Source organism: Poecilia reticulata, linkage group LG4 (genome assembly GCF_000633615.1).
Source record: "Poecilia reticulata strain Guanapo linkage group LG4, Guppy_female_1.0+MT, whole genome shotgun sequence".
NCBI classification, from domain to species: domain Eukaryota; kingdom Metazoa; phylum Chordata; class Actinopteri; order Cyprinodontiformes; family Poeciliidae; genus Poecilia; species Poecilia reticulata.
In genome coordinates, this window is record NC_024334.1 from 26,205,216 (window position 1) to 26,223,062 (window position 17,847).

The 17,847-nt window shown below is 37.8% G+C and overlaps 2 protein-coding genes across 3 annotated transcripts; both read right to left on the reverse strand.

Annotated features, from left to right (window-relative positions):
• Positions 1–999: 999 nt before the first annotated feature.
• On the reverse strand, positions 1,000–5,813 carry ccl44 (chemokine (C-C motif) ligand 44). Of its 2 annotated transcripts, XM_008406908.2 has the most exons (5): positions 5,523–5,766; positions 4,744–4,873; positions 3,127–3,274; positions 1,956–2,032; positions 1,000–1,861 (listed from the first exon to the last, which is right to left on the reverse strand). In XM_008406908.2, the coding sequence occupies exons 1-4, from the start codon at positions 5,584–5,586 to the stop codon at positions 1,994–1,996; spliced, it is 381 nt and encodes a 126-aa protein (XP_008405130.1). In that variant the 5' UTR covers positions 5,587–5,766; the 3' UTR covers positions 1,000–1,861; positions 1,956–1,993. The 2 variants fall into 2 exon arrangements, with proteins under 2 accessions (XP_008405130.1, XP_017159693.1); XM_017304204.1 differs by lacking the exons at positions 1,000–1,861; positions 1,956–2,032 and having other exon boundaries at positions 2,039–3,274; positions 5,523–5,813.
• Positions 5,814–15,195: 9,382 nt separating this feature from the next.
• Positions 15,196–17,403, reverse strand: pole4 (polymerase (DNA-directed), epsilon 4, accessory subunit). Its single transcript, XM_008406907.2, has 4 exons — positions 17,014–17,403; positions 16,246–16,330; positions 15,573–15,614; positions 15,196–15,459 (listed from the first exon to the last, which is right to left on the reverse strand). Exons 1-4 carry the CDS (start codon positions 17,266–17,268, stop codon positions 15,446–15,448), a joined length of 396 nt encoding a protein of 131 aa, XP_008405129.1. The 5' UTR covers positions 17,269–17,403; the 3' UTR covers positions 15,196–15,445.
• Between the last annotated feature and the right edge of the window lie 444 nt (positions 17,404–17,847).

A 17,847-nucleotide genomic window follows, 5' to 3' on the forward strand; every position in this document is an offset into this window, starting at 1 on the left:
AGTTTCTGTGGAGGTTGTATGAAAAATGTGATGAATAAATGTCTCAGGAACTGAACTGTAATTCTCATTATTGTGATTGTGGCTACCCCTTGTGGAGGATATTATCCTAAGATACTATTTGCTCTTCTATGTTACTGTGAAACATGGGATGTTGAAATAAAGCTCTACATTTAATATTTTGTCACTGGGCTCCGCTACATTTATTTAACTACAACACCCTAACTAACCACCACCACCAACAAAAATTAATTATGATTCCAAAACAAAAGCAGATTGAGACAATAGTCATGTCTCGGAAACAAAAGTGGATATATAAGCCTTATCGATGGAGGTCAGAAACATGATTCACCATGGCAACAGGAGGAAATAAGGGTAAGTTGACCACCTGGTTTTCTGAAACATGTTCTTTATTTCATGTTTCAAAGGATAAAATTAATCCTTTCTGGATAACAAATCTTTTTCTTTTCTTTCTTTGGTTTAGATTCATACTCATCCCTTAACATTACTAGTTGTCACAAAGTTTTTATGTGATTTGTCCAGCCCACCCAGATTCAGAAATTGCACTGAATGACATACAATTTGTGAAACCTTTCTCACCTCCTTCATCCCAGCTGTTAATTAGTTAATTACTCTCACCTGTTCTGGTTTAAATAATCACCCACCCAACATATACATCTCCTGTGTCTCTAGTTAAACATGAGATCCTTCTGCTTCCCATGTTTGTTTTGCACTTTTTTTTTTTTTTTTACACTTTCATTCTGCTTTTGTCAACATAAATATATTTTTTCAATTTAACCTGCTATTGCTTCACTCCCTGATTTTTGGATTGTGTTTTTGTCTCGAGCTAAGTTGCTATGAATTATATTTTTTATTTAGTGACACTCCTGTTCTGCTTTTCTTGACACCTTCCCTGCATTTGTCTTCATGATGAACCTCAACACTGTATAATCTCTACATAAGACCACCCAGCCCCAACAAAATGCACAAAACGAGTTGCAGTTAATGTTTCAGATTAATTTATAAAATAATTCACTTGAGATACAGTGCATTCCTCTACGTTACAATGCTTGTGTGCTTTACACACACAGGACAGCCCTCTAAGTTTTAACAGCCTTGTCATTTAATGAATCGATCCATGAGTGCTTTGGCATAGTTCAATGTCAAACTACTAGTTAAAAAGATAAAAGTAAACTTAAGCCAAGTTAAATCTGATGATTTGTTGATGCTTGTGGGTCAAAATCCAAAAGATCTACTTATATTTTACAAACAGTCAATATACAAAGTAGACAAAATGTGTTAAAAAGTATGTTAAAGCCCATGGAAATCATCACCTTGTGATTTTTTTCCCATGCTGGCCTCAACAAAGACCTGCAAGCCTCAGTACAAATACTTCAAAAGAAAGCCAAAGGAGAAAAGAGCAAAGTGCAAGTTAATATTAAAAACATGTTTTTCAAATTTCTGCACACTCAGCTGATTTTGACAAAACCCCAACTACATCATTACATTATTTACGCGGTACGAGTCACAAATAAGCACAGAGTATATTGCAGATATAATATATGAATGTCAATGCTGTTTCACTGATCTCACATCAGCCACAAGTGTTTACACTATTTCAGAGGGCGATACTTTCAGGCAGACTCCGGCAAATAACAGTATAAGCCATTAAATAAAAATCACTGCAACTTATCTTACAATAATGCTCTCCCTCTCACATACTGGGAATATTTTATTATACCATTTAAATAAGTATTGCTGCCCAGGTCTGGTCCCAAGGAGACGGATAGAGAGACACAAGATGACTGGAACGTCAGCGAGCGTCGCAGATTAAAGCCGACGAGCTGCTGAATGATTACTTGGCCTGCAAAGTAAAAGGAGAGTTTAAAAGATGTCGGATTAGACATTAACATAATATAAGCTTTAAACTAATTTTATTAAACTTAGAGAAGCCTTACGTATGACTACGACTAACTCCACTGTTGACGGCGCTTCTTCACTCCACATTCAGAACTGCCCAGTTGTCTTTTTTGTCCTGATCACAACAGTTGAAAACAACGTAACAGGTGAGCAGATATATGAGAATCAAAACTGAGGAACAGTTGAGCTCAAAAATATTCATACCCAAGAAATATTTTCATTCAACCAAGAATGATTTTTCACATTGGAAATCAGATGGACGTGCTCCAAAAGGCAAAACGGTATTGTATGAGAGGCAACACTGTTTTTATTTCAACAAAAATCATGTTGAATTATTTATACCATTCTCTCCATAAACAATTAGAGCAATGAAGGAATTTTTATACTTGCTGACCAGTTTTTTGCATTGGTATTTGTGGCATTTAATCTTTCGGGATGAGCTTTAAGCTTTTAATGTTGAGATGCCTACTTGCCATTACCCTAATCTTTAGATTCTGTGTCAGTGATCTGGTGAACAGAAACGGATACATAAGACCACCCAGTCAGTCGGGTTCTCTCAGAGGTGACAGGGTAGGAAAGTGCAGCTTGGATGGTAAAGTCAGTATCAGTCAAGGGCATCATTGAGGGGACACGTATCACAAACCTGACAGATCCGTAAATAGCTTGAGCAGAAATACTAAAAACAATGGCGTCATCAACACGTTACTTAGTAACGCGTAACTCTAATAACAGCATAATGACTGTCATTCCATACTTAACACTTTATTATTTGTCTCACAACTATCAAGCTAGATAGCTTGATAGTTATATATGTGTCTGGTAGCAGACATGTGTCTTGGTGATGTATTTTATTGTTCAAAATACATTTGGTTATTGGTCAAAAATGCATTTACAAATGTTGACTGGCAATTGATCTGGTTCTGCCTCTTTCCAAAGTAAAAAACAGATAGTAAAATAGGATTCAGCATTTTTAAACTCAATACAGCAGTTTGTCCAATGAACATAAAGTCTAAAAAACAAGGTCTGTACTTCTTGAACAACTTTACATCAGTGCAACAGTTTGCTCTACGAAATAAATAAAAATGATCTAAGGCTCCTTAGCTCCTCACTGATAACTCAGTGTGCCGTCTCACATGAGGAAGATAGTAAGGCTCTGGTGAAAGATGTGGTTAGTGAGTAAAAGCAGCTGCAGGGAGGTTCAAACCTGACCTCTGACATGGCGGGCAGGTTGTCGCGAGGAAGCAGCCACATTGTTCTGTGGTTCTTGAGTCTCTGTCTCTGCAGAAGCTTCCTCAACAACCTCTTCACCTTACGATCTCTGGGGTCCGCACATTTCACTGCCTTCTTCGTGTAAAGTCTAGAGAGAGAAAGAGCAGAATCTCTCACTTGGATCGACCCAACATATAACAGATTTCAAACAAATTTGAAAGTTTAAGGTCAGAAACACGTTTGTCAAGTATTATAAAGAATAAACACGAGTGGACATGGGAACAAAATGATGAAAGTCATGAGTTGGTAAATTAAAAATGTTCATATCACTTGAGTCTTTTTTATATATGATCACTTTAAAGCCACGAACACCAGAGTGATTTATTGGCATTGTTGAGAAAGGCCAACACAGAGTACTGCGCGATTGTGAAAGACACAGGAAAGAACACGTTTCTCAATTTAAAAAAAAAATACAAATCAGAAAATTGTGTCGCCTTCCATTAATCTCATCTTAATACTTTGTCAAATCACCTTTTGCCACACCTTCAGTTGAATATCAATTTGGTTATGTCTCGACCAATTTTTCATATCTAAAGGTTTTGATTTTTGTCCAACTTTTGTGTGAAATCCCTGTGCAAAAAGTAATTTTAACCTCTTATCAGAGTGAATCTACATCCAAATCTGAAGACTTTTGCAGGTAATAAGTTTTCTTACAGGCCTGTATTCGTCAACTCACCTATTGACCAGCTTCCCTGCTGAAGAATAGCATCTCCGCAGCATGATGCAGCCACCACCATGTTAAGTGTTTGTTCAGGTTGAAATGCATTTTAAAAAAATTTTTAAAACACATTCTGCATATTGGCCAAAAAAATCTAATTTTGGTCTGATCTGACCTGAGCACAGTCTTCCACCTGCTTGATGTGTCTTCCATCTGGCTTGTGGCAAACAAGACTTCTTATATTGTTCAATCAACACTTTTGTCTCCTCCATAACAGGACAGACTTGAGGAGTGTTTGTCATATTCTTCCACCTGAGCTGTGAATCTCTGCAGCTCCCCAATAATCGCCATGAACATCTTGGGGAAGAAATACAAACCTTCTTCTCAATTACTCACTACTTGAGTATTTGAGCATCATTTAAAATCTCAATGAAGTACGTTGAAAATTAGTTGTACAATAACAAGAAGAGTGAAAACTTTTTCAAGGTGCTGTAAAAATATTTTGTGTGTGAGAAGACTTCTGTGTTTGTGTTAACTGGATCGTGTGCAAAAGCAAACTCTCTTGCTACATCAGATTTCTGCGAACTGCTGGCAGCGATCGGCATCACAGTGTCGTTTACTTAACTAAACCCTGCTGTTCTGACCGAGTGACTAAATGCTGCGGGGCTCAGCTCGCCCGAAAGATATTTTCAGGCGGCTTGTTATTCCCACATATTTCCTCTTTTACTTCCCTGGCAATCACAGCAAGCAGCTCTGCCATAACAATTTGACCTGGAAAGAAGACAATGCCTCTCAGGCCATGCAGCCCTGCTCCTGCGCTAACGAGAAGCATTTTTTTTCCATGCCTCCAAATTGCTCTGTACTCTTAAGCTCCAGGAGTGGATAGCTGAAATACTTGCATGATGGCTTGTATGCTGCAGTCGGGCCCCTCCGTCTGCACCTCAAACCGCAGCACATCTTTGGTACGCACCTTACCCTGGGAGTACAGCATGCAACACTGGACATCCCTCTGCATCTGCACGCCTTTACCTGGGGAACAGAAAACACACCTTGGAATAATATTGTGCACCACATCACAGCATCGACATAAAAATGCAATTAAAAAAAAAGTTTGGTAATAACCAGGAATCATCTTAATGTCAGCTGCAGAATAATTATGCATTATTTCCACATTATCTGTCCTAAAAATAATCCTCATAGGAATGTCAGAGGAGATGCACTGGTTTGCCCTGTTCAGTGTGAGAATTGAGTGGAAGTGAGATGAGGAGAGGGGGGAGTGTGTGTTTGGCATCACATTCCCTCATTCAAAGCCAATGTGTAAACAAAACAAAGTGAGATCTGAAACACTAGGAGCAATTTGAGCTGCAAAAAAAAAATAATAGAGAGAAAGAGCTGTTTGTTATGCCATGGGTGATGCCGAATCAGTGCACTTCCTAAGCTGTGTTTCAAAGAAGAGGCTGCCTGGCATGTCGCTCTGCATGCGTGTGATTTTTTTTTTTCAGATGCTCATCCTGCGTTCTGCCCCTCTGTTTACATCCATGCCTCTTTCCCCTCTTCTTTCCTTTTTTTATTTGTGTGTTCGCCATCGCTCTGTTTGCCACCCTGTCCACCTGCAGGGTGCATGCAATACGTGCAAGACGCAAAACACACAGACGTTCAAAGGATAGCTGTGTCCTACCTTCTACAGATGCCAGGAAGATGACAGTGAGCGAGAGAACAGTCAGCGTCTGCAGCATGAACATGGTGAGACTGGCAGGGAGGAGAGGATAATCTACTCTGTCACCTCTCCCTCTATGGCTGCCTCTTGTAGATAACTCCCTCCCTCTCTTTATACCTCCCTGCCCATCTCTCACTCACTCACTTTCGCCACCTCTCCTTTTTCTGTCTCTTACCGTCCTTCCCTCCCACCCTCTGTTTATCCATCCTCAGTCAGCCTCCCGCTCAACTCTCTTCCTCCCTCATATTCTCTGATTTTTTTCCTCCTCCCTGATCTGTTCATACCACCTCTCCCTGGTTTCTCCTTTCTCATGTCCTCGCTCAGGATGCCAGACCCAATTTGTTTGATTTGAGGCTTTAAATTCCTTTTTTCCTCCTCTGCTGCATGTTTTGCCTTAAGGACTGAATAGATTTCAAAAGAGTGATAAGAACAAATAACACTGCTCATGCTATCAGGTTAAATCACATTGCCTGTCCAGTTACTTAGCAAGCAAGTTGACAAAAACAGGTTTCTAGTTGCAGATTTAAGATTTATTTAGGTTCATTTGCACTTCTTAACGGCACTGGTGTCATAATAATGCATAATTATGTATTTTAAATATTGTTTACCAAACAAACAACTTCAGTGAGCGTATTTTTTAATCTGCACAGGATGCGAAAGTTTGAGTTTATTGAGAATTTTCTCTAAGATGAATTTTACAGGCTCAAAAATTTACATACACCCCACCAATATTTGATTAAATGTGCCTTAGCAGGTTGCACCTTAATCATGAGCTTATAATAGCTTCTGGACTCATTCTGGCTGAGTCGTTTGCCACTTAAAATTTGTTGGTATTTCAGTAGTGAGACATGAGGGTTACGGGTTTGAATCCCAGCTGGGAGTTTGTACTTTGAGGTTGCACTTTCTCCCTTGTACATCATCGTGGACTGAAGCGGTGGCGACCGAAAAAGAATTAGCTGCTCCAAGACCGACACCTTCAAGCTTGACTGACCTCTGCAGCTGCAGAAATGCACAAACTAAATACCTTCAGAGAACAGCTATGATCGGGGGGAATAAAGACTGAGCTAATTTTCTAGAGTTGCACAGTTTGAAGGAGTCAAAGTGAGGCTTTCAAAACAAAAAAACACTGTAAGGGTATTACAGTATGTGCCACTAATAGCCTAACGTACTTCCAGTAAAGAGGATATAAATTGTCTGTATTTTGTCTTTATAAATGTCCCACCCTTTGCCTCACATTGGTAAAGAAATTGAAGGAGCTGTTGATGTCTAGATGTGTTCTCTGTTTTTTCATTGCATCTGTTTAGTTGAATTGTGGCTTCTTGGTGAAACCATTTCAAAAGCAGCCGCTGCCTTTGTCTTTATTTTCCACTCAATGTAGAGAGTACACCCACACTCCCAGTCAGTCACTGTAAATGGCCACTCAAATGGAGGTTTCTCCTCTGTTTCACTGTCAAAATACAAAATGTTTGGCTTTGGAAATGAACTGAATTGAATTAAATTGAACTGAAGTGACTGCATGGCAGCACCGCTGGTAGTTTTGTTGCCTGGGGTCTTTCTGCATTCGGGACCCCTTTCCTGTGCATGTAAGCTTGCGTAGTACAAGGTGGCTGAAATAATAAAGATTGAAAAGTAACATCCAGCTATTCAGCTTGTTCCAAGCCAACTATTAGCCAATGGAAACTTTGACACAACTGTGCATTCCAGTCAGAAAATGAACTCCCAGAACATGTCCAAACCAGCTGATACTGGTGTTCTGAAATTACCTGTCCTCAACTCTGCTGAAAATGTACAAACTTTGGTTAAAATTTAGGTTTGTGCCTGGAAGCTCTCCTGTTTCTGATAAATATTCAGCCAGATTTATGCCAGGACTCTGTTATTTTGTTTCAAAGAGCATGTAGTTGAAACTCTAAAGGACATTTATTACTATATTAATGAGAGTGTATGTTTATATTTGAACTTATCTCATTTTTTACTTCTGCCACAGGTATAAACTTCTGACAGATGCTGCAGCTAACAGAGCAAACTCTGAACTATAACATCAGTATGAAACTAATCTGAGCACATTGGCTTATTTCAAATCTTGGCTCATTCTGCACTAAAGTCATCAAATAAATGGAAAGTATTTTTTATAACAAGTGATACAGATGTTTGAATAACAGCTCAGTGACAGAGCTCTACATCTTCTCCTATTACTGTGCATAAATCATAATAAAGTTGGAACTTTGCTTCCATAATCAAACAGCACAAGAGTAACGTGGAGCTTCAACATGCCAGTAAAGTGCATTCATCTGTAGCGTGGCGGCTTCAATGGAAAGCAGCAGCCCAGCCTGATTACATGATAAAAACCAGAGGAAATAAAGTGACCCTGCATCTGTTTATTAACATGGATAGTCTGTGCTGGGAAAACGATAGAAACAGGTAACAAAAACATAACACATCCAACAACAGCAGAGTGAAAAATGATCGATCGTAAAATCTGCCGACGCGTCATGGATGAAGAAATGCTGCTGCACTAATTAATCCGCAATAAATCAAAGCTGGAGGTGTAATTTGTCACATTAACGGATTACTTTTAATTTAAAAAATACTCCACTGGGATGTGTTGTCCTTTTTATACAGGAGTAAATCACGTTTTTTTTTTCTTTTTTAAATCAACCCTTGACAGGTTAAGAAATTGTTTTTATTTAGCTATACGGCTCAATCTGGTCATATACAGTAATGATATACAGTCATAAATCGTTTTCGTTACTCAAATAATAGTGAGAACTGGGTTTGTTCATTCTCTTGTTGGTAATGTCTGTATTTTTGTACTTTTGTAATGTAACTTCAATAAATACATCAAAGACTAAAAAATACTCCTGCAGGTTTGTTACAGTGATACCATACATTCTCGACACCAGGAATTTTTCCACACATATCACATATGGTCCTAATGGCATTTTTTTTTTTAAATTAAAGACAATTTTTTAACATATTTCCTTTATTCCGGCACAATTCAACATTTCTTCCTTTTATCCAACCATCCATTATCACACCCACTAATACTTAGTTGACGCTTTGCTTCAATAATTCCACGTAATTGTCTTTCCTCATGATGGCTTCTGTTTTGTGAAGTGCACCAGTCCCTCCTGCAGCAAAACATTCACACAACATGATACTAAAGCATGTGCTTCATTACCTAGAACGGTGTTTTCAGACTTCTTGGTGCCCCACCTTTTTCTCAAAGGTAGTAATGGTTATTAAGGTCAAACAATTCCAATTCGATTTCATGAAACCTTGAGGCAAGTCTCCAAAAATTAAGATCTATAACAATGACAGCACTTACAAATTGTAATCCAGCAGATATTTTGCACCAAACTCATTTAACTCTGTCAAATAGAACTGATCTCTTTCCAGAACATTGCAATGGCTGAACATCAATGCCTACTATTGTTTGACCAGATGAATGTGCAGACTTATGGAGCCCATAGTTCTCTTCTTAATATATTAGATAATTTATTTTGATTGTGCAATGAATGTTTACATTTTGATATGCATCACATTAAGAACAATAGTTGACTTTATGTTGTACATATAAACAAAAACGTGTGAAAATATAGGGGCTTTAAATTAAATTTATTGAGATGTGTTTTACAGTATAACTGTGCAGGACGAGGGCAACCATATCTGAAAATTGTGTGCTGCATTTGCATTCACACCCGTCACATTGATCACATATAATACACTGCAAACAATTACATCTGAATGTCAAATGATTTGTGAATTAACCTGTCTGTGACTTAATTTAAATATACATGAGTTAAGACCTCACATTCCTGAACAAACAGACTCTGAAAGACCAAGAATCACAGCAGACAGGTCAGGGAGAAGATTGTGGAAGTTCAAAGGGTTATGTTTTAGAAACAATAATCCAAGTTTTGAACGTATCACAGGATACTGATCAAACCATCACCTGAAAATGAAAAGAATATGAATAACAATAAGTCACAGTAAGTATGATGGAATTGACCCGAGGGATATCAAGACTCCCTGTGTAAGAGTTCTCCTGTTCTCCTGCAGTGAAGCGGTACTTCTGTATTCGACAATCTTTCTTCTTTTCTTATGTTCATGAAAAGGTAACCATGCTTTTAATTTTGATCTAGTATGATGGATGAATTATCCTCCCTAGTTTGTTTTCCTGTTGGATTAACACCAAACGTTGACATTTAAAGCTCCTAGTGCAGATCAGTTAAAAGCCTTTTTACTGGCTAAATTCCTTGTTATTTATGGTTGGTAATTTGTCAGAATTATAAAGCATGCTTTGACAATAAAGTAAAAAAGTCTGCATCATACCTTTTATGTTTGGTTAGAAATTCCTGCTTTCTTTTGTCTTGACTGGGCTTAAAATATAAAACGTTTGCAGTACAACAGCTGGCATGGATCCACAAACGAGTCTTCCCGATTGCCATGAACAGACATCACTTTTACAACTTTTCAGTTTTATTTGTATTCAGGATTGTAGTTCACAATATTTGAACAGATTTACATGCCCAAACACAGGTAACTAGAAAAAAACAGTGCAAAACAAGAACACAAACAAAACGTGTCCTGGAGGGACATCAGTGCAAACCACAACGGCCATCCAAGACAAAAGTTCACAAGGCAAATATTTATATGGAAATGCGTCCAAACAAATCTAAATATAAAAATAGGAAACTGTTGGAGACCTAACAATCGAGTACCCTACCCAAAAATTTAAAAGCAGTCTGCATGTCACCTCAGTGGTCATGAAAACATTTTCTATTCTTTGGAAAAAACTACATTTTAACAGTAGTGAGGTGAATGTTGCAGTATGGGTGTGCTACCCCTTTAATTTCTCCAAACACACGGTCACAAGAAAAGACCTACTTTATAAAAAGCCTTATAGTGAATGGAAGAAACTAAAAGTCTCCCTTTTCTCTAAGTTTGTGTTTCACTCATGAGATCTTAGCTGTTATTTTGAGAATAGCCTCTGAGAAGTCACTTCAAGCTAATGCTACACATTCTGTGGTTGCAAATGAAATCACCTTTGGAGACGGCAATTTCTGATTTAACTTAATAAAGTGACACATGGATGCAAGCAAGCAGCTAACATCCTGGCAGAGGACACATAAAAACGAAACCCTTAGCGACACATTTTCTTATCGGAAAACATTTATGCTTCCCTGCAGAAAGAAAATGCCTCTCTAAGGTACTGGCTGATGCCATTTCTTCTTGGTGTTGTGTTAACACACTCCTGAATGAAAGCGTATAATGCCTTTGTGAAGCTTGAGGGGGAGAAACTGTCCAGACATGAAGGCAACAATATGTCCTTAAGGAATTCAAGGTATGAAAATATGCAGTCTGTGCTGAGGGGTGAGGCTGGCGTAAAAGCGTGCACTATGTATACATGTGGGTATATGTGAGCATGTGTGCATGATGGGTGTGGGTTAAAGAATTTGACCCAAGAAATCAGGCTGGAATCTAAACTGCACAAACATACCTTTCTCATGACTACAGGCCTGCCTGTGAGAAAGATACATCGTTCTGTTTATCTTTGCCCTGATTAAAATATCTGTCGTGCTGAGCCACAAATATGGTGAATCACAAATAAAAAACAACCCCAGGAGCGATGGGAAGGATATTTAATGCTTCCCTCACTCGGGGAAACATTATCCGGGGATGTAAGGAGGGATGTTGTGCCCTCCTGGAGTTGATGGAAAGCTTGGCCCGCTGAGCTGGACGTGCAGCCTCACAGACTCTTAATGTACCTGAAACGGATTACTGGCGGATAAAATGCAGTGGGGGGAATACTTGACATAATCTTTAAATGAAGGCAAAAAGCTTTGTGGAATGCAGTTCTGGCTACAGAAGCCTAAAAACATGTTTTTAATCATTTTTGAGCTAAAGGAATTTATTTAATCTTTTTTTTTTTAAATAATGGTTCAGTGCACTAATTTAGATATGTTAAGTTGCTATAAATTTGTGTATTGCACAGTTGCAAGACACAAATCAGTAGGTTACAACAAACTTCACTATTGTTGTTGTCACTGGTAACATTTTTTATTAAAATCAGTTCATTTGTTGTAAAATGTAACATGGGTTTTTTGAGTACCTTGAAGTAGAGAAAGACAACAAAACCAAGTGTTTCTTGCCTTTTAGGATATTTCTACACATAATTTTTGGAGGCTTTAACAATTTTTAGTTAATAAATGTACATTTTTACGGAACTTTTATGCATTACTAAAGGAAATAGTGACTTGGTAAAAACATGTACTCTATTTAAAGGTGTAAAATAATCAAAAAATTATACATTTAAATTTGTTTGATTGTTTCAGTGTGAGAATTTTAAGGTTTTTTTAAACATTTCCATAAACCGAAGAGTTTGCTGTATATCATGGTAGTTATATCCAGAATTTACAGTCAGGGAAGCCTGAGAGCTGCTGGAACAGCCATGAACTCTCAGTCCCATGACAGTTTACTATTTGATTGCAACAAAGTACAGATTCTTTCTATTTTTTTTTTTTTTTTACTGGACTTGGTTGATTTATTTGCTAATAGATTGGCTTTTTTCTTTTGTCTGTCAGTCGTTTAAAAAATGTATCAACTGAATATGAATATTTTTATAAGCAAGGCCACATGTTCAGCACTAAATCTATCATGACTTGGAGCCTTGAATGAATGACTTGGGTATTTAATAGAGATGTTCAGTATTGAATTTTTCACAGAATTTCTTTTTTAACCGTGAAAATAAAGCAGCACTGCCCAGTCCTCCATCATGTGAGGACTGGGCAGTGTGAGGATAAGGAACAGTGTGCATTCCTCTGTAGGGAGTAGACCGTTGTTCTCCTGAAACCAAACAGCTGAGCTTTCCATCACTCCGCGCTTCACTGCCCACCGAAACACTAAACCCTGAAAAATCACCTTAAACACACTGAGGAATTTATTTTAGAACTCTCCACCACAAACACGTTTCAGGGTCTCGACTGAGCCTGGAGTCTGAAACTAGAGACTTTGGATGTGTTTTACAAGTGCTGCCTGGAAGAACAACACACATCTCAGGTCTGGATTGGCCCTCGTCTCGTACATTCCTGGTGCGATGTGATTTTCTCAGTGTCACGGTGCAGAGGGAGAAATTCGAACCTCAGTATTTCTCCGTGGGCTTGCTTTTTGTGCTTTTTGTGCAGCCAAGAAACAAAAGGAGAGAAGAACCAGCCAGCTCTCCTGACATGGCACACAGTCTTGTAAAATAAAGTATCTCTAATCTTGTCTCAATACGTGATGAGAGAATATTTCAGGTACATTTTGTAAGTCGTGCTTTCTAGCAGTTGTGACATAAACAGCAGACATTTGTAAATTGGCTTATTTTCACAACTTTTTCAAGCATTCTTCATTTTGATTGTTCCACTATTTCTTCTGCAACTGAGATTTTTTGTCCAGTTCTCAGATCGCCAGAACTGTGATTGTTTTGAAGGAAGTGTAATGTTATTAGATGTATTTTGTTCCTGAGTCTTCTTTTTAGTTGTTCCACTATCAGTTTTTTTTTCCTGTTCCAGTTCTCAGCTCACCAGAGCTGTGATTGTTTTGAAGAAAGCATCATTTTTTAACATTATGCAGCTCAAATCCAGTGAAAAGTCAGTCTGAATAAATGAGTCTCTAGCTGCTTTTTAAAAAAATCTGCAGAATGCACAGTCCAAAGATGGAGGCAATTAAATCTACGACACCAAAGGATTTATCATCCCCTCTGGTCTTAATAAAATGTATTTGTGAAACCATTAATTAAGCATTTAAGCAGAGTTTAAGATTTTGCTTGGCTAGCTTACACAAAGAGTGTGAGGTTTGTAAATCTCTTTAGGTCCTGAATTATTATTTTTCACCTTTTTTCAAATTCAGTCTAAAGTTTTTACTTGGCTTTCAGTATTTTTTTTCTGCAGTGTGGGACCATTTCAGAAAGGTTTTTCTTAACTGTCATTAAAGTTGATGTCAGCTTATGCATCGGAAAATAAGACTCTTATTTAGGAGGACAACTTTACAGTGAAGGCATTGTAAATTGTAACTTTTGGCACTTTTTGTAGCCTGTCTCACACATTTCTATGGTGCTTTTCAGAACACTCAAAGACTCTTGCTCTTGTTTTAGTTGAATATTTGAAAAAATAAATATTTCACAGCCCTAAAATCCTATCAACATCCGTTGGACATGTTTAGAATTACTTAGAAAATGTATGCAGTGAAAATGCATAACCAACTTGTCACGTTGTTTACCAAAGTATTGGTGTCAGCACACAAACATTTTCTTAAAAAATCATTTTAAAAGATTGAAAAAAGAAAAAAGCATTTCTGCATAGCAGAAAGTCTAAACATACCTCACCTGAGGGTCTGAACACCAGCTGATATGACATTTTGTATTAGATGCTGGTTTAGTGGCATACAGGAAAGATAAGGAAATAAAACTAGACTAGAGCCAATAAGCTGCTGGCTATCAGCTGAAATAACTAACATATCTTCAGACTGGGATCACCTAATAAAGAAGAACATGTTCTAGCTTATCAAAAACATCTGCTTTTTTTTACTGATTTTAAACAAATACCTTTAGGTTGAAAGCATTTTCAAACCAGTCCTAATTAGTTTTTTTTCCTTCTTTTTAACAAACATTAAAGCAACAGTGTTTAAATGGCTAAATTACTTCCTCAGTATGGCATCAAGTACTATAGAGGCCTGGTAATAAAGCCAGATGCAGGAGAAAATCAGAAACATGCAGGATAGTAGCTTTTTGACAATTAAGAAATCCTTTCATATTTGCTCCAATACAGATTTATTTGACTGTTTTATGTAATCAAATAAACATTAATGTCTTAGAAAGATAACCTTAATAAATGGGAAACCAATGTTTCTGACTGCTGGTTTCATTAATAAGGGAGAAAAGATGTCTAAACCAGCCAGGACCCATGTGGGAAAATAGTTGAGCCTCTTGTTAAATCACAAATAAACCACAAAAAACAATCATGAGATCAAAATGGAATGTATTCAACAACATGAAGTGGGCTAAAAGATCTCAAATCTCCACATCTTACTTCAAAGGAATGCAAAAAAAACTGAAAGTGACATCTAAGAGTTAGGAAAGGCCTAAAAAGTAATTTCTAATGTTCCAGCACGTTGTGAGTATTTCCACAAATAAAGAAAAGATGAAACAATGGGGAACTTTCCCCAGAGAGCTGGTTTCAAATATGATCACAGTGATCATAAACAAGATGTTCAAACTTTAAATACCCTCCAATTTGGCTGAAGTTCAGATGAAACTGAACTTCAGTTCAAATCACTGACAATTTTTCAACAGTGACATAAGACTGAAGCACCTTTATGGGAACTGTTGCTGCCAAAGGCAACATAACTAGGAATTATGTTTAGAGGGGAGTTTGTCACTTACAGTCTGCGCTGTTTGGGTAACTTATTCCCCCTTAATTTCAAATATTAAGCAAAAACAGGACTAAAAAGAAAATAATTTCATAGCTCTGTGCCTTGCCAACTCGGCTCTGAGACTGTTCTTTGACAGCAGCAGGTCGACTTCATGTTAAGCTGTGATTTTAGCTTAACATGAAAGAAACGGGGGCGTTACAGAAATCTGATGGAGACAAACGCATGCTGTTTAAAACATAAAATTTATTTCAACCTATGGTAGAATTACCCAGATATTTACAGAAGAATATACACATTACAGTTAAAAGAAATCCAAAGGGATCAGCTATACATAAAAGCTGTCAATAAACACTGAATGTGTGAGTTTGATTCAGAAACGTCCCAGAGAGATTTATCGACAGCTGCTTCTGCAAAGGCAGGTTCCTGGACGATGGCAGAAATGACGTCGGCTCACTGGTCTCGCAAAGGACTCTTTAATCTAGCGTACCTGCGGAGAAAACAGCAGAGGGTATCTCTAATTAATGGAGTTAGGAGATTGCTCAAATTATGTGATGAAAGGTAAATAAAAACTAAAATCTGTATTGTCTGAACAAGGCTTACCCTCTAGGAAAGCAAACTCATCTATGGCCTCAATAGCATTGTCTGTGAACAAAAATACAGCCAAGTTTTAACATTTTCATCACCGATATCCGTCTGCTACATCCTGTAATATCGTTGATAAGAGCTGCTTAAAATGCATAAATATGTACCAATAATCTTCATTTAAAATATAAAATGAAAACTGCAGATGTGGAGAAACCAAGTTATTTACAATGACAGATACTGCTATCCTTTTTGAATGAATAATTTGAGATGTGTATTTTTCTATTTAACCAGAAAATTGTTATAACCACGAGTTCTTGTGACACCATGCCTCCGTCTCCCTTCGTCGATGTTTTTGAGACTTTCCTTTTAATTTCTGAAACTGGAAAGATATCAACTATGATAAATACACAAAGCTAGAGCTCTTTGAGACTGGAGGGAAAGAGTTTGCTTAAAGAGTAGATACTGACATAACTCTACAAACATAATAAAAATCTTAATTGAAAAGCATAGAGGGTGGTCGTATCAAGCCCACGATGACTCTGACTGTATGAATTGTAAGCATCGTTTTTAAGAGTAAATAATCGTTTATATGTAAAATCAGCATACTTTGCTTCACAAATTTCAGTTTCACTGATGTGCTAAATATCTCATACTACTGTAGTAGTTTAAGTAATGTAACAAGACTTACCCAAGTCTTTTCTTTGTAATGTTTTCCTCTTTCCTTGCTGGGCGTACACAAGAGCGTCTTTGGCAATCATCTCAACAAACAATTCCTATCGGATATGAAAAAAATGTAAATAAATATTTTATATTTCATTTTATACATGACATAAACATTTTATGCTTATCCATTGATTAATTTATTTAGAATTTGTTTAACTATCCACCTTATTCAGACCAAATTCCTACTGTAGTGTTGTTCTCCCTGTACTATTCCAAAAAAACTTAAAAGAGTAAATGGCAAATTATATCAAAAAACATAGGCTATTTTCACAGGTGAATTTTAAAGCTGCATGTGCTGCAGTTCTTTCCTTTTGTATCTGTTTCAACCACACTTTTTCCTTCCACTCAACTTCCCATTACTCTACATACAAAACACTGAACAACCAGCTTCTTTAGTAATGAGCTCCTCCTTGCAGGTGATGTCAATGTCTATGTGCTGGACAACAGTCCATTTATTACTCCTATCCACTGAGAAACACTTCTGTATTGATATTTTTGTTTCTTACAAAAATTACTACCAAATTACTACTAAATTTTGTGGAGAATTTGACTGAATCGTGGGTTTTCATTAGATGGAAACCATAATAATCAAAATTAGCTAATTCAAATGCTTGAAATACATCAGGCTGTGTCAAAGAAATCTGTATAACATAATAAAATAAAATCATCAGTAAGGCTTCCATAATGATGGAATGATGTGACTGCTCTCCATTCCCTGCAGCTGTGACTATACCGTGGCTTTAGCGATGATGAACACGGACTCTTGGCTGGCGAGGGACACGTCTGGGTCGGTCTTCATCAGAGCTTTGATGCGGGCCAGCGGGAGTTTGGACAGACGGCTGTGAGGAACGGCGGGCCCGGTGGAGCCTGTCTGCTGCTGCTGCTGCTGGCTCTTCTCCTCCACCTCCGCCCCGCGGTTCTCCTCTTCAGGCCCGCACCGCGCAGAGTCCTGCTCCGCTGGGACAGGCGCTTCTACTGTAGCTGCCATTCTATGAAGGTGATCGCAACTTTATTTATCATAAACGTCACTCAGCTGTGAAAGTGTGTATTTATGTCAAAACACAAACATCTCTAGCAGCAGCGCGCCAGCATGTGCTTCCGGCTTGTTAGTGAGCTACCTCTGCTTATTGGTCCGTCAGCTCAGGCACCGCCAACACATACTCGTCGCTGATTGGACAGCTGTGACTTAGGGCAAGGCTATTGGCTGGGATGAAATGTCCTTCAAGACATGTTGCCGCCACCGAAGATTCAGATAGACATGCTGCAGTGATGTCGAGACTCAGACTTTGTTGTCTGAATATGGCGATATATTTTAATTTTATAATGGTAAGATTAAATGTTGATTGGCTATAGAAATTTTGAACGTTCATATGAAGAAAATGTGTTAGTCACTTTACGGTTTACCCACTAGAGGGCAGTAAAAGTCAGCGAAAGCTATAAAGTAGTACTTGTTTACGCCGCTGAAGTGGATAGCAGCAAACACACAAGAGCCCGTAAATAAGAAATACTAAGCAAGATGTAATTTGGGATATTATTCAAAGAATTGTTGATTAGCTCCATTATATAG